The sequence below is a fragment of the Drosophila persimilis genome, unplaced genomic scaffold (genome assembly GCF_003286085.1).
Source record: "Drosophila persimilis strain 14011-0111.01,24,50 unplaced genomic scaffold, DperRS2 tig00000000-arrow-pilon, whole genome shotgun sequence".
NCBI lineage: Eukaryota > Metazoa > Arthropoda > Insecta > Diptera > Drosophilidae > Drosophila > Drosophila persimilis.
Window position 1 is genome coordinate 12,433,761 of NW_020825288.1, and position 14,565 is coordinate 12,448,325.

At 46.2% G+C, this 14,565-nt stretch overlaps 6 protein-coding genes across 7 annotated transcripts; 4 read left to right on the forward strand and 2 right to left on the reverse strand.

The window, feature by feature from the left end:
- Window positions 1-1,958: 1,958 nt before the first annotated feature.
- On the forward strand, window positions 1,959-3,478 carry LOC6587994 (4-hydroxybenzoate polyprenyltransferase, mitochondrial). Its single transcript, XM_026994971.1, has 2 exons — window positions 1,959-2,980; window positions 3,038-3,478. The coding sequence occupies exons 1-2, from the start codon at window positions 1,994-1,996 to the stop codon at window positions 3,242-3,244; spliced, it is 1,194 nt and encodes a 397-aa protein (XP_026850772.1). The 5' UTR covers window positions 1,959-1,993; the 3' UTR covers window positions 3,245-3,478.
- A 63-nt stretch (window positions 3,479-3,541) lies between these two features.
- On the reverse strand, window positions 3,542-5,075 carry LOC6588167 (eukaryotic initiation factor 4A-III). Its single transcript, XM_002013361.2, has 3 exons — window positions 4,879-5,075; window positions 4,245-4,803; window positions 3,542-4,187 (listed from the first exon to the last, which is right to left on the reverse strand). The coding sequence occupies exons 1-3, from the start codon at window positions 5,009-5,011 to the stop codon at window positions 3,680-3,682; spliced, it is 1,200 nt and encodes a 399-aa protein (XP_002013397.1). The 5' UTR covers window positions 5,012-5,075; the 3' UTR covers window positions 3,542-3,679.
- A 648-nt stretch (window positions 5,076-5,723) lies between these two features.
- Window positions 5,724-6,534, reverse strand: LOC6588273. The gene has a single exon (XM_002013362.2). It carries the CDS (start codon window positions 6,522-6,524, stop codon window positions 5,769-5,771), a length of 756 nt encoding a protein of 251 aa, XP_002013398.2. The 5' UTR covers window positions 6,525-6,534; the 3' UTR covers window positions 5,724-5,768.
- Window positions 6,535-6,706: 172 nt separating this feature from the next.
- LOC6588260 lies at window positions 6,707-7,554 on the forward strand. Of its 2 annotated transcripts, none has more exons than XM_002013363.2 (2): window positions 6,707-6,752; window positions 6,808-7,553. In XM_002013363.2, the coding sequence occupies exons 1-2, from the start codon at window positions 6,744-6,746 to the stop codon at window positions 7,516-7,518; spliced, it is 720 nt and encodes a 239-aa protein (XP_002013399.2). In that variant the 5' UTR covers window positions 6,707-6,743; the 3' UTR covers window positions 7,519-7,553. The 2 variants fall into 2 exon arrangements, with proteins under 2 accessions (XP_002013399.2, XP_026850990.1); XM_026995189.1 differs by having other exon boundaries at window positions 6,737-6,752; window positions 6,832-7,554.
- Window positions 7,555-8,554: 1,000 nt separating this feature from the next.
- Window positions 8,555-9,650, forward strand: LOC6588247. Its single transcript, XM_002013364.1, has 2 exons — window positions 8,555-8,597; window positions 8,677-9,650. The coding sequence occupies exons 1-2, from the start codon at window positions 8,555-8,557 to the stop codon at window positions 9,648-9,650; spliced, it is 1,017 nt and encodes a 338-aa protein (XP_002013400.1).
- A 722-nt stretch (window positions 9,651-10,372) lies between these two features.
- LOC6588241 (THO complex subunit 3) lies at window positions 10,373-11,539 on the forward strand. Its single transcript, XM_002013365.2, has 3 exons — window positions 10,373-10,506; window positions 10,562-11,096; window positions 11,159-11,539. The coding sequence occupies exons 1-3, from the start codon at window positions 10,417-10,419 to the stop codon at window positions 11,494-11,496; spliced, it is 963 nt and encodes a 320-aa protein (XP_002013401.1). The 5' UTR covers window positions 10,373-10,416; the 3' UTR covers window positions 11,497-11,539.
- Window positions 11,540-14,565: the final 3,026 nt, after the last annotated feature.

A 14,565-nucleotide genomic window follows, 5' to 3' on the forward strand; every position in this document is an offset into this window, starting at 1 on the left:
GTTGAACTTTATGGTATTCGGCTGATATATACGCGCACCTACATGGGTACATACATTGGCTACTGGCTGGAGCGATAGCAACCGTCGGGCGGCGATTTTGCCGGTTGTCTGCCTTAGTCCCACTTGGCTTTCAAAGAGTTTTATTTCAAACTGGTCTCGTATGCCGTTTTAATGGATGGCCGTGTGCAAACATTCTACGGCCGTGCGCAAATTCTACGGACATTCTTCAGGCCGTGTGCCAATTTCGAAAGACAAGTGCCGAGTGCAAAAACGATATTGCAGAGGGGCAAATGGTTCAGTAATTGGTTAAAGAGAAAAGGTTTTCATGACGTTCCTTTGAAGGGGAAATACTTGTGTTCATAATAGTTGAAAAGACTTCATTTGTATGTTCCACGACCAATATATCTTTGATTTAAATTATATATGATTAAAAACAGTTTAAAAATCACTTTATATCACTTATATCTGGAAATAAATCAAAATAAGAGAACCCACTGCGAAACAATATTGAATTTAACTGCCAAAGACAGTGCTACCAAATTCATATTTTCTGGCCGATGTGGCAGCCCTGTAAGTTTTAACTAGCTGGCATCTCTTGAATCATATCGAAATTCCAATAAGAATCTTGCCTTATTTTAGATTATTTTATTATACAACCTATTAAATTAGCATTCATATCCTTGTGACTGTTTCACTTTCAAACAATTCTAATTTGGCGCGCAACAGTCGGTAGCCGTTCGGTGGGATATTTGCTATCTTTTTCCCACTGTCCTTTTTCCCATCAACAATGTCCCTTACATTCCACACTCACTTAAGTTTTCTTACGTTTTATGGGCCAGACTCATGTGCCGTGAAATCGAGCAGCATTGCTCCACAACATTCCGCTTGAGCAATATTTTGCATACCCTGGGAAATGGATATTATAGAACTGAGAGAATTTTTGTCATCTAATGCACCAAAAAACGGCCAAAACTCAGTCTCTGTTGAAAAGATATTTCAACGATATTTTGATGGTTGTGGTCTTCTTACTGAAACCAAATATGGGTATCAGGATCGACATATATTTACAAGACCCTAATCATATGCATTAATATGTCCAAAACATAACAATCTGAGATCATTAATTACGTTTTAAAACAGCTTGGAGAAACAGTTTCTTCATATATATCAACGAAATAGGGTATACCTATACCCAAACCACGGTTGACGTGACATTTCATACTCACTTACGTTGCCACTGGTTTTTTGTTGACTTTTTTTGCTTAAACCTTGTTTTATACACAATACAATAATAGAAAATGTATTCCTTAATGGCCTAGAATTATGTGGGCAGAGCTAATGGTTTTAGTTAGGTAGCATTATTCAACGGAATAAAGAAATTAAACAATTGGAACGATTTTTCTCTTACGTTTTATTACGTTTCATTTGCTTGATCTTTTTCGCTAAAACCTTTTTTTAAGCAAAATCCAATAAAAGCAAGTATTTAGAATAGGCCAGTTAAATAGAAAATTGATTCATTAATTGTATAAAACTATGTGGGCATGGCTAAATGTTCTATATAGCTAATAATATTCGACGGAACATCAAAATTGTGCTATTTTCCAATCTTTAACGGAGAGCGATTAACCTATTATAAGCCAAGGGGGTATTTCACTTTTCCACCGAAAATAATGAAAATTGAATAATGTTAGCGCAGTTCAGGTGAAAGATATAGTGGTTTTTTTTTTAAGTGCAGAGGAAAGATGACATGAATCTACAAAAATAATTTACAATCGTTAATATTTTCCGCCATTTACCTCAAGTCGCTAAACTGTTTAAATAGAGGGGGCTTAAGTGGGCAACACTGCTTTATCATGCCGAAATTCCAATAAGAATCTTGCCTTTTTTTCGATTTTCAAGTGAGTTTTGACAAAACGCCGAATGCCTATTGTGTAATTAATTATTGGAAACGTTGAAGTAGGACAGCCCGCCGTTCCAAGGACGCTGAATTGCAATGTTTGCGGTACGACATTTGCTGAAGAGCAGAAAGCATCTGCCCTACGCTTATGCGGCGGCGACAACAACAAAGAGCACGCTGCCAATGCCAGCTGTGCCGGCGCGTGTTCTTATTGGCCTCCACACAGATAGTGATTGCCGCAACGAGAGGCTACCGCAGATCCAGGAGCTTTCTTTTCGCAAGATGTCATCGCTGCCCACATCCAAGAAGCCAGGATCGTTGCTCGAAGAGCTTTACGCAGCTACGAAGCCATATGCCCAGCTGATGAGGATTGATCGACCCATTGGCACATACTTGTTGTTCTGGCCCTGTGCGTGGAGCATAGCGTTGAGTGCAGATGCGGGCTGTTGGCCGGACCTTACCATGCTGGGTTTGTTTGGAACGGGAGCATTGATAATGCGTGGCGCCGGCTGCACTATAAACGATCTCTGGGACAAGGATATTGACGCCAAGGTGGAGCGAACGCGGACGCGGCCACTCGCATCCGGGCAGATTAGTCAGTTCGATGCTATTGTCTTTCTCTCGGCACAGCTGAGTCTCGGACTACTGGTTCTTGTCCAGCTCAACTGGCAGTCAATTCTGTTGGGCGCCAGCTCACTGGGGCTGGTGATCACTTATCCCTTGATGAAGAGGGTGACCTATTGGCCCCAGTTGGTTCTTGGCATGGCCTTCAACTGGGGTGCTTTGTTGGGATGGTGTGCAACACAGGGAAGCGTCAACCTGGCCGCTTGTCTTCCGCTCTACCTTTCTGGTGTTTGCTGGACCATTGTCTACGACACAATCTACGCCCACCAGGATAAGCTAGACGATTTGCAAATCGGTGTCAAATCCACTGCTTTGCGTTTTGGTGAGAACACCAAAGTTTGGCTATCAGGTTTCACCGCAGCCATGCTGACGGGTCTCTCTACCGCCGGCTGGGCCTGCGATCAAACGCTGCCGTACTATGCCGCTGTTGGAGTTGTTGGCGCTCATCTTGTGCAGCAGGTGGGTTACTGAATCTTCCATGTGCCTGATTTCCACAATAACTTTCCTGTATTACAGATCTACTCCCTCAATATTGACAATCCCACCGACTGCGCCAAGAAATTTTTATCGAATCATCAGGTAGGACTCATTCTGTTTCTTGGAATCGTCCTTGGCACACTACTGAAAGCGAACGACACTAAAAATCAGCCGCAACCCGCACTAACATCATCGGCAGCCAGCTCCTATGCTACGCTAACTCAAAAACCAGAAGTGTTGAGCTGAAATAGTCATATCTACCTGCATTAGTGGTTTTTAAATTAATGTTCGCTTGGACCAAAGTCTATAGTTAGCTAAATAGGTTTCATTTTGTACATAGGTATAGCACTTCTTTATTTGTAGCTTAGTTTCATCGGGAGAATTAGGTTAAGTATAACCAAATGATTGTCAAATACCTCACTGAACAAAAAATCAAGAGAGCAAATTAACCGGTAATTTTAAGTGCACTCCACCAAGGTAAAGTATTGCGTAAATCTCCATACCAACCCGCACCCATATCTCGACAACAAACTGGTTTCTGTATTAAATTCTTACATGTTATTTATTATTATACAGATTTTGGTTGTGTATTGAAAGCCAAATACTCTTCAAATGTATTCACTCCATTTGTTGTTAATGCTAAGAAAGATGCGTTACATAAATGATACATACAAATGTATTTTAGATCAAGTCGGCCACGTTCATGGGCATCTCGTCGATTTGTGTAGAATAGTATTGCTCAATATCGCGCAAAATGCGAATATCATCAGATTTGACAAAGTTAATGGCGACACCCTTGCGTCCAAAACGACCCGATCGGCCAATACGATGGATGTACAGCTCACGGTTGTTGGGCAAGTCGTAGTTGATGACCAAGGATACTTGCTGCACATCAATGCCGCGCGCCCACACATCTGTGGTGATGAGAACACGCGACTGGCCGGCGCGGAACTCCTTCATGATCTCATCTCGCTCCTTTTGCGGCATATCGCCGTGCATGGAGCTGACGGTGAAATTAGCCTCGCGCATCTTCTCTGTCAGCCAGTCCACCTTGCGCTTGGTGTTGCAGAAGATGACAGCCTGGGTGATGGTTAATGTATCGTACAGATCACAGAGGGTGTCGAATTTCCACTCCTCCCGCTCGACAGCCACAAAGAACTGTTTGATGCCTTCCAGGGTCAACTCATCGCTGTAATGAGGAACGGATTAAAGGTATGCTGAGGGCTTGCGAAAGCATTCTGCTTACCGCTTGACCAGTATGCGAATGGGATCTGTCATGAACTTTGAGGTCATTTCAAGGATCTCATGAGGCAAGGTGGCAGAGATGAGCACAACCTGCGTTGCAGGTGGCAAATACCGGTAAACGTCATAGATTTGTTCCTTGAATCCCTTGTTCAGCATCTCATCGGCTTCGTCGAGCACCAGCATCTTGATGGCTCTCGTGCGCAGAACACGCCGCTTAATCATGTCAAACACACGTCCAGGGGTGCCGCTCACAATGTGCTGGCCGTAGTCCAGCTTGCGAATGTCCTCGCCCAGATTTGTACCGCCAATGCACACGTGACACAGCACATTCATCATATCGCCCAGGGCCAGTATGACCTTCTGGATTTGTACCGCCAACTCGCGGGTGGGAGACAGACACAGCACCTGCGTCTCCCGCAAAGTGGTGTCCAGACTCTGCAGAATGGATATGGAGAATGTGGCCGTTTTGCCTGTACCAGACTGAGCCTGAGCAATAACATCGCGTCCCTTTACAATGGGCTTGATGCTCCGCTGCTGAATAGCCGAAGGCTTCTCAAAACCTAGACATTAGTTAAAGGTTAATAACTGTATCGCTTACATGGCACAGTGAGTATACACACAACACAACAACTTACCGTACGCATAGATGCCGCGTAGCAGCTCTTCCTTCAGATTCATGGCATTAAAAGTGGGTATTACCTCCACATCTTCGCTGGTCTCGAACTCAACGTTCGAGAGATCCTCGGCCTGGGCATTCTTGCGCGCCATTCTTACTGTGTTTTATAAATTATCGGCTGAGTATTTCTAAAAAGTCGGTCGGCTAAAATATTTTTTCTAACTTTCACACAATGCGGTTGGGGATGGAAAATCAGCGTCGATTTTTCTCAAAGCAACCATCGATATGCTATATCGATATATCGCTTAAACACTTAACCCCCCTTTATTTAAACAGGATAACAACTTGAATTAAACCACATACAGTATAGATGTGTTGCTGGTATGGGAATTTGTATACCCTATTTCGTTAATATTATATAAAGACACTGTTTTTCCAAACTGCTTTCAAACGTAATTAATAAAGACCTTGTCTTAGATTGCATTTTGTTGGCCTATTCATGCATTTGATAAGATTCTTGTATATAAATTCTGATCCCAGTACCAGTTCTTGGTCTCTGTAAGAAGAATACTAATTGCAAAATATCGTTTAAAACATAGACTGACTAGTTTCTGCATTAATTAGAGCCTGGGATGTCAAATATTTTCTCAGTTCTATAACATCCATTTCCTCCAGGGTATGTGATCATGGAATGGGACTCGTTTGTTGTGAACCGGGTACTGCCAAATCTATTTTCCGTCGAATATTCCCAGCTATATGATTGATGAATCAATTTTCTACCCGATAGGCTAATCTTAAGGACTCTCTTTTATTGTGGTCAAAGCATTAGACGTGAAAGAGAGCCAATCCCATTGCTTGCCCATATTAATCCCAAAGTATATATTTAACAAAATATAAACACATTATTTTTTACAAGGGAAACTTGCCTAGTTCTAACATCCCCCTTTTTCGCCTCAGGGATTGCAGATCTCTCCTTTTCAGAGTCCTCAGCCTGTCACCTGCCTCTTCCATCGTATCGATTCGCTGTTGCGCCTGTTTGGCGGCACAGTTTGCCTTCTTGGCGCTTGCCCTGGTAGCTTCGAGATCAGCCAGGACCTCTTTCATACACTTCTTCAGGTACTGCACCCGGCGCTTGGCAGTTTGAAGCAGTTTTCGCTTCTCCATCGCCTCCCGTTTCGCATTTTCTGCAACGGTGCAAATTTTCGCTAGATTTGCTTGGACCTCCTCGTACAGACATTTCAGCATAGCGTAGTTTTTCTTGTTGCTGTTTTTAATCCGCCTGACCATTGTAGCTACAGAAGAACTGCTGGCAGTAGCCTTCTTAATTTCCTTGATGACCTGCTTGATGTGGCCAAGACTGTTCTGGAGAGCCTGCACCAGCTGCTTTTTGCCAGCAAGTACCGTTTCGGCAGCCTTCGCTGCAGCCATCGCCTTATCAGCCAGCTGCGTCTTAGCCCTGTTTCCGGCCTTCTCCCCGGCACTCGGTTGCGCATCCTTGGCGCTTTTGGCCTCCGTAGCCGCCTTCGAGGCAATACTGCTCGACTTGTGATTTATTTTGCAGGGCTTGCAGTTTCCTGGCTTATGGCGATTGTCGCATTTCTTGATTGCCTCTGAGCTCACTGAAGCTCTGAAGCTCTGAAGAATGACGCTCACTACGAACACCATAACCAAGAGCTTGCAACGCATTGGGAATATCTCATCTTACACAAATCTCCAAGCCTATTATCTGAATAACACAATATCGTTCTGTCAAAAGTGTCAAGTCCAAGTTTTCAGTACTCAAATTAATTGAGAATATTATTATACAAAATGCTTATCGAGAATATGATTCGAGCTTTGTTGGTATTTGTGGCCATTGCTTGGGTTCTCAGTGATGCCTACACAATGGAAGAGGTAAGATGGGATCATTCCCAAAACCATACATTGAGGAGAGACACTTTCTCCACAGTCCTACAATGATTTATCCAACGAGGTGCTCGATGACCCCGAGGGAGGTTGTCGTGATGGAGGTGGCGGCGGCGGCGGCTCCAACTGCCAAATCAATATGTCTGGTGTTGGCAAGCAGAAAACCTCCAACATAGCACAGAAAGCCGCACAGGAGGCTAAAGATGCCTCTGATTCGCAGATTTTGGCCGCTGAGGATGCTGCACGACATGTGAAACAACAATTGGCCGATAAGGCCCTGGCTGCAGCCAACGCCGCAGAGGCTGCTCTTGCAGGGAAACAGCAAATCGTCGAACAGCTGGAATCAGAGGTACATGAGGGTGAGCTGGTCGTCCAGGAAGAGGGCGCCGCGCTTCAGACCACTCAGAGCACTGCAGCAGCTGCAGCCCAGGCCGCGGATATGGCTGGTATCCAAGTCAAAACAGTCTCCGAAGCCGTGAAGAATGCCCAAGCCAATGTGGCCAACTCGGAAGTGGTGTCCAATGGCGCTCAGCAGGAGCTCTCCGAGAAGCAGCAGCTCGTGGAGGCCGCTAAGAAGCGCGTGGAGCTGCTAATCAAGCAACTTGAATGCGCTAAGAATGACTTCAAGAAAACCAAGAAGCTGGCTGAGAAGGCGGCCTGTGCTGCACAGGAGGCAAGACAACGGGCCTCGCGGGAGCGTCGCCGAGTGGAGCTGCGCGACAAGTTGATGCAACGCTATAGACGCTGCCACTAAGATTGACAATTATTTGCGTTTATTTTTTAATAAATTGTGTTTGCTTCCGATTCCTACTCCGACTCCATGTTCACACGCAGATCACCGAGGAAGCGAAGCTATCAACGGACACGGGCGTCGCATCTGGCCAACTCCGATTTACGAGCATGCTGCCTGGGAGCGGAGCAGATAGTTTAAAGCGGCTCGTGGCAATTAGAGGCTCTTCCATAATTACCCATGCGGCAATAGCAGTGGCAGTGGCTGTAAATTATCCAATCCTCCAGCATGGTAGCATTGACCCAGCCCCATTGTTGGTGTGGTGTGGAACCAATTGGCGCTGCGGGGCCAACTCATAAAGAAAACGGACACCGGACCACGGACCACGGACGACGACCGACGTCCAACGGGTTTGGACTTTCATCGCGACACAGACCGAGCGAACACTTTGTTTATAAATACATGGCGCCTCCGCAGACCTGCTGGCAATCGTCGAGAGGTCTCCACCGGATTTACAAAAGACATCGAAGCTCACTGCTTTTCCAAAGTCGAAAGTAAAAGCGTTTTTCTAGCGAACCCGTCCATCGACTTTGGTTTTGCTGTGCGGGACGGGACCTTGTGCTGGAGGTCTATCGTCAACTGGCATTAGATACGGTTTGCCCACGCTCCAGTCAGGACGTGCACTCGAGAGGTGTGTTGTGTGCATTTATTATCAGCAGTTGTCTGTCAAATTGAGTGATTCGTGTCCAGTTTTGTGCCACCAGTGATGGTAAGGCGGTCCTGGCCTTAAAAGCAAACTGGTTCTTCTCTGGAACGATACGATAAGCAGGCTGGATGTGACACACAAACTGTTTGCCGGCCATCCTAGACCGAAGAAAGTGCACTTCATCTGTTAGCTAGCAAGCCTTAGCTAACCATATAACCGGTTACATTGCCTCGATTGAAAGCCCCATTAATAAATTCGATTTGCTTATACGAGTACCTGTGCAGTGATCTCGAGACTTCCGGTTAAGCGATTTCTTCTCCAGCCCGTCATAGTTTGATTGCATAATTGTAAGCGATGCCATCGGCTATGCAGCTGCTGCTCCTGACAATGCTGTTGGGTAAGCGTCGCCATACCTTCCTTCCTAGTTTGCCTATGCAAATTCAATATGGCCTTAAATATTTCCCGCAATTAACCAGCAGCCACGCCAGCGCTGGGACTGGGACGCAAGGTGAAGCGGAAGGACGCACACTACCATCTAAATGTGCCTCCGCCACCACCGCCGTCACCACAGGAGCACCAGGGTCACCAACAACACCAGCAACACCAACAACACCAACAAGCCACGCTGATCGAACACGAAGTGCCACCGTATTCATTCGAAGCCATTAACCACGACGAGTTTGAGCCGGCCAAGAGTCCGCATCTGAACGGACAAGCCACGCGTTACGAAAGCTCCGACTACATTGTTCACAGCATACAAGGCGGCGGGGGCGGCCAGGGGGGCGGATATCTGGCGGACAATGGGCTGCGAAGCATTGCGAAGGGATCGGCGGATACAGCCATTTCGGCTGTTGCCAGTCAGAATGCAGCCGGAAAACAGGCCTCATACGTCGCCAAGAGTACGCTGGCCCAGGCAGCAGCTCAAGCAGCCGGCACAGCCGTGGCTGTGCTCAAGGGTAAGGAGGTACTATTGCACCGGTTGGAGGATCAGAGCGTGGAGGCACACAAGGCAATGGAGAACGAGCTGACGCAGCTGCAGCAGGCTAAACGATCGGCGAAAGCTGCTCAATATGCTGCCCAGCAGGCCATCAACCATGTGAGCGTCCTCACGGCGGCACTCAACAATGCCCAATCCGCATCTGAACTCGCCCAAAAGTCTGCGTCCGAGGCAGCTGCTGAATTGGCCTCACAAATCGATATGGTGGCCCAGGCAAAGACTAAGCTGGAGCATGCTGAGTCGCAAGCCTACGGCGCTCGCTTGGATTATGAGGAGACTCGCGATGCGGCGGAGAAGGCTACACTGTCCGCGCAGGAGGCACAGCTCAATGCCAACGATGCTGCTCTGCACGCCAATGTCGAGCTCAGTGAAGCGGTTCACATTCATGACAAAAGCGATCGCAATGTGGTGGAACCGGCCCGGGGCCCGCCACGCCATCGTCGTCGACCGTAATCGTCTACAGCACACTTCCACCGGTCACGTCACTAAGTAAAGTGTTTTGGAAGCTTCAATTTAAACTTATTTATTTATTTTCCATATATTGACTATAAGTTTTTTTATCCTGTTAATAAATCATAGTTTGAGAAAGTGACGATCCACAAGAGGTTTTTCAAAAGTTGAAGACATATTTTCGGTATATAATGGTATACTTCATTCCTTATTAATTGAATTTCTAAATGTATATTTAAGAACCTATGCACCATACGCACTTCTTTTAAATTTTCGCTATCTCAACCTGGTACTGGACTGCATTTTTATTCTTGACAATCAAACTTTCAAACTTACGCGCGCACCCCCATATCCAGTCGATAGTATCGTGTGGTGGTATTTTCCTTTCGCAAAAAAATGTCCCTTCATTCCATACACACGTGATATTGACCTTTTTTTAAACTTTATTTTACACACAATAAAAAAAAGATAATATTTAAAATAAGACTATCTTGTAGAAAATTTATTCATCAATCAGATAAATTTAACTGTTCAGGGCTGAGAGTCCTAGTTAGCTAATAATATTCAACCGAATATGAAAATCGAGGAATATGATGGATTTATAAATAAAAATGAGACGGTATATTTTGGTATATTTCCGAGGGTCGGACGGTATATTTTAACGATAAGTCCGCGGTCACACTGCCTGGTTTGACAGCATTTGTTTACAAATAAAACATTTTTTTTTCTAAATAAAAAACTGAAAAAACAATTGAATTAACTGAGAGCTATGAACCGTACAGAGCAGACATTTGAGGACCTGAGGTCGTTCTTTCGAAGTCACAGCAAAATACGCGAGCAGCGGGCCCACACGTCCAAGGTAAGAAGCTGGTCGAAAAATTGAGGCATTTTCACGAAACAAATGTCTGAGGCAGGTTCACTCCGTCTGCTGGAATGCTGATGGTCGCCACTTGGCATCGGGTTCATTTGACAAGACCGTGGCGGTGTACTCCTTGGAACGCGATCGCCTCATCAAGGGCATCATATACCGGGGGCACACCGCGTCCGTGGACCAGTTGTGCTGGCACAAAACCGATCCAAATCAGTTTGCCACTGCGAGTGGCGATAAGACCGTTCGCATCTGGGACATACGCGCTGGGAAATGTGCTTCAGTGACCAACACCAAGGGCGAGAACATAAACATAGCCTGGTCTCCGGATGGCAAGACGATTGCGGTGGGCAACAAGGAAGACCTAATCACATTCATTGACACGCGCACGAACAAAATACGCGTCGAGGAGCAGTTCAGCTGTGAAGTAAATGAGATATCATGGAACAATACAAACGATTTGTTCTTCCTCACCAACGGCATGGGCTGCATTAATGTGCTAAGCTATCCCAGCCTGGAGCACCAACTGACACTCAAAGGGCATCCTGCCAACTGCATTTGCATCGAGTTCGGACCCACAGGTGGGAAAAAAACCTTGCATATATCTGAGTATTTTGTAATGCTTTCCTGTTCTCCTTCTCAGGTAAATATTTTGCCACTGGTTCAGCCGATGCCCAGGTCTCGCTTTGGGACGCCACCGAACTGGCCTGCCTGCGCATGATTAGCCGCCTGGAGTGGCCTGTTCGTACCATATCCTTTAGTCACGATGAACGACTGATAGCCTCTGCCAGCGAGGATCTTCTCATTGACGTTGCCTTCACGGAGACGGGGGAACGTATCACCGACATTCATGTCGATGCCTCTACTTTCACAGTGGCCTGGCATCCAAAACAGTACCTCTTAGCCTATGCCTGCGACGAGAAGGACATCGAACGGCGCCGCGATATTGGCAATGTTAAAATATACGGCTTTCCTGAGTAGACCTAAGGATAGTAAAGAGTTTGTTTATTATTCAATCATCTAATGCACTGCTCTCTTTTGATTGATGGTGGGCCAGCTGCTGCTGCAGCAGGATGCTCTAGAAATTATAAACTTTGGACTTGACAGAGTCACGTAACCTGCAGGCAAGTGGATTATCAATTTCGAAGCTCCACTCGCGTACGTGTGCGATGAAATTGAGCGGCTTCGGCATCTACTGCAACTGAAGTTTTTATCATCCTACGGACAAGCGACCAGTTCGGTTTTTATTGCATTAAAGAAGCTCCGTGCGCCCGCTGATGTAACCGGCTGTCTGCCAGCCTAATGTTGTACTTGTTGCCAGGCATCAATCACCATGGGAGGAGAGGAGGAACTTTTACTCTTACTACGACTTGAACTGCGCTTTTATCACGCAAATAACGACAGCGGGATCTGTCTACGAGTAGATGATGATGCCCCCGCCTTTGGAGCAGTTTATGGTTACGGCTTCTTACATTTTAAGCTATTAGTCAGTGGCAACACTTTGGGTTTGGAGTGGGCCTTAGAACGAGATTGCATCTGTCGCCGATTTGCTGCGACTAGCAGCAGGACAAGTCGTAGTGGGCCAAAGGTCAATGTCACTCTGCTGCAGATGTTTACACAGGCTGGCGTATAAATTGGCTCCATTAACCAAAAAACTTGAGGGAGAGGAGACATGAGAAGAAGCTGAAGGAAGTGCTTGTGCAGTGTTTGTGTCGGATGACTGGTGCGATGCGGGTGGATGGGCGATTGTTATTAGTTTGCCTTCTGTTTCTATTTCTTTTTCTCACCCTTGAACTATAAGTATCAGCACCAGCCCTGCCTCATGGTGATAGGTGTCATTGGATTCTTCCACATACGAGTACCTCCCTCGCTCCAAGTGCCATTCCCCACCCACTCAAAAACGAATAGCATTAATATTTGTGCACTATTTAAAATTTTAGATACATTTTGCATTGAAATTCCGGCTTCTGAATTGCAGGCAGATAGGGTTTGGTCTACATGCACATGCACTCGATAACGTTCTTAATTGTGATTAATTAGTTTTCCCACCCATTTATTGGCCAAAATAAACTTAAACGAAACCAATCTACCGTGTAAAACCAGAATTAGGTGTATAGCGATCCAGCTACTTTTACAACGATCTAGCCCAGGATCGAGAGCGCACTTCACAAAAAAAAGTATGCACAGGGAGCATTTGTTGACATTTCCGGAGCTTTTAATAACGTGGACACAATCGCAATAACAAGTCGCCTAGAAGCGAATAACATACACCCAGCAATAAACCTTTGGATCAAGAACCTCCTAAGTTGTAGACGGGTGCAATTGGAGTGTGGCACCGCTTCCATGGTAAAAGGGACACACAGAGGCATACCTCAGGGTGGAATCCTGTCGCCACTACTGTAGAATCTGGTGGTCGACGACCTCATCAAGAGATTTGAAAGGAATGCCCCAAAAATAACAGCTTATGCAGATGACATAAGAATACTTATTACGGGTGTATGTCCATCGACCCTCAGCTCCTTAATGGAACGTACACTCAGAGAGATACGCGAGTGGGCGGAAGAGGTAGCACTCAGCATCAACACGGACAAGACGGACCTCATCCTTTTTACCAAGAGGTACAAGCTACCGATATGGGCCCACCGAAAATTTACAAAACTAGGCTGACTCCAAAAGCACAGGTGAAACACCTGGACTGGACAGCAAGCTGGCATGGAGACCCAATATAGTGGAAAGGGTGAAGAAGGCCACCATTGCGCTTTATACATCCAAGAAGATGATCAGCAGGACATGGGGCCTGTCAGCTGCTCTAATGCACTGGATGAACATCACGGTTACAAGCTACCGAAAAGAAGACATACCATAAGCTTATGGAAAAGACTCAGCGACAGGCTCTGCTCTGTATTACAGGGGCGCTGCGGTCAACCCCAACAAAAGCACTGTCCTGGGAATCGACACCCTGGACTTTCACGATCGCCTGATTGCAGGAAAGGCAGCACAGCGCCCAATCGCATCAGGAAATATGTCGCCACAAGGATACGGGCACAGCTCAATTGGCAGGGACATTACCAGATCCACTGATTACATGATCCCCCAAACTTGTCTCGACATCAAAACTGTCTCATCTCTGGGACCCGAATACTGGAAAAAGGGAAGGGACCAAGTTGAACACCTCAATATGTACGGACGGAACCTAAGCTAACCTAACCTGGTCCCGGATACGTATTATTTATCCGAGAAGAAAATATCTGGCGGAAAAATTCTCGATATCTACATCCTTCCTACATGTCATGTCCGACTTGCTCCACCTGGCGACGCGCATGTCATTTTACATTTGCAGATTCAGCGCTCCTCCCCTCCATTCAGCACAGACCAATGTATCGCCATTCAGCGCTCTTTCCATGTTAGAAAATTCACTCGCATGCGATAATTTTGTCATGTGTCAAAAATGACAAAAATAACGTCAAAATGTGATAAAAAGGAAGAAGAAGAACAAAATGACGTCATTCTGGATGGCAACAAGTGTCAGGTACTGGTTGGACGACGTGTACTGGAGCACCGTCGTTGGAGCACCGGGGACATTGATCAAGACTGGCCAGAGCCGCAGCCTCGCCAAGGTCGCGCCCTGCATCCCCCAGCTACGACAGACTGCCCGAATGTGCCGCAGCCGTTGTCCGGTAAGAATATTCAGCTGTGTTCTAAAATGTTGCCTCTTTTAGCTTCCTAGGCGAACTCGCAAAGCCCCGTAACATTGCCGTGCATGCCATAAAGGAGAGGCGTCTGCTCTTCTCGACAGATGTCGGCAGCCATCAGGCCATCATTCGGGCCCGAGTCAATGGCAATGAGCATGTGGAGCTGGAAGAAGTCACGGCGCTGGACCTGGACCAACAGTCCGATATACCATGCGTTTCGAATTACAGACATCAATGGGAAGAACAAGTAAGCAACCATATTGGACACCTTTGGACACGTGGAATCTCCTGTTCCCTCTCTATAGAAAAATCCTTGCTTCCATGAACATCGCGCAGGTGATATCGCATTGCCGGCTTG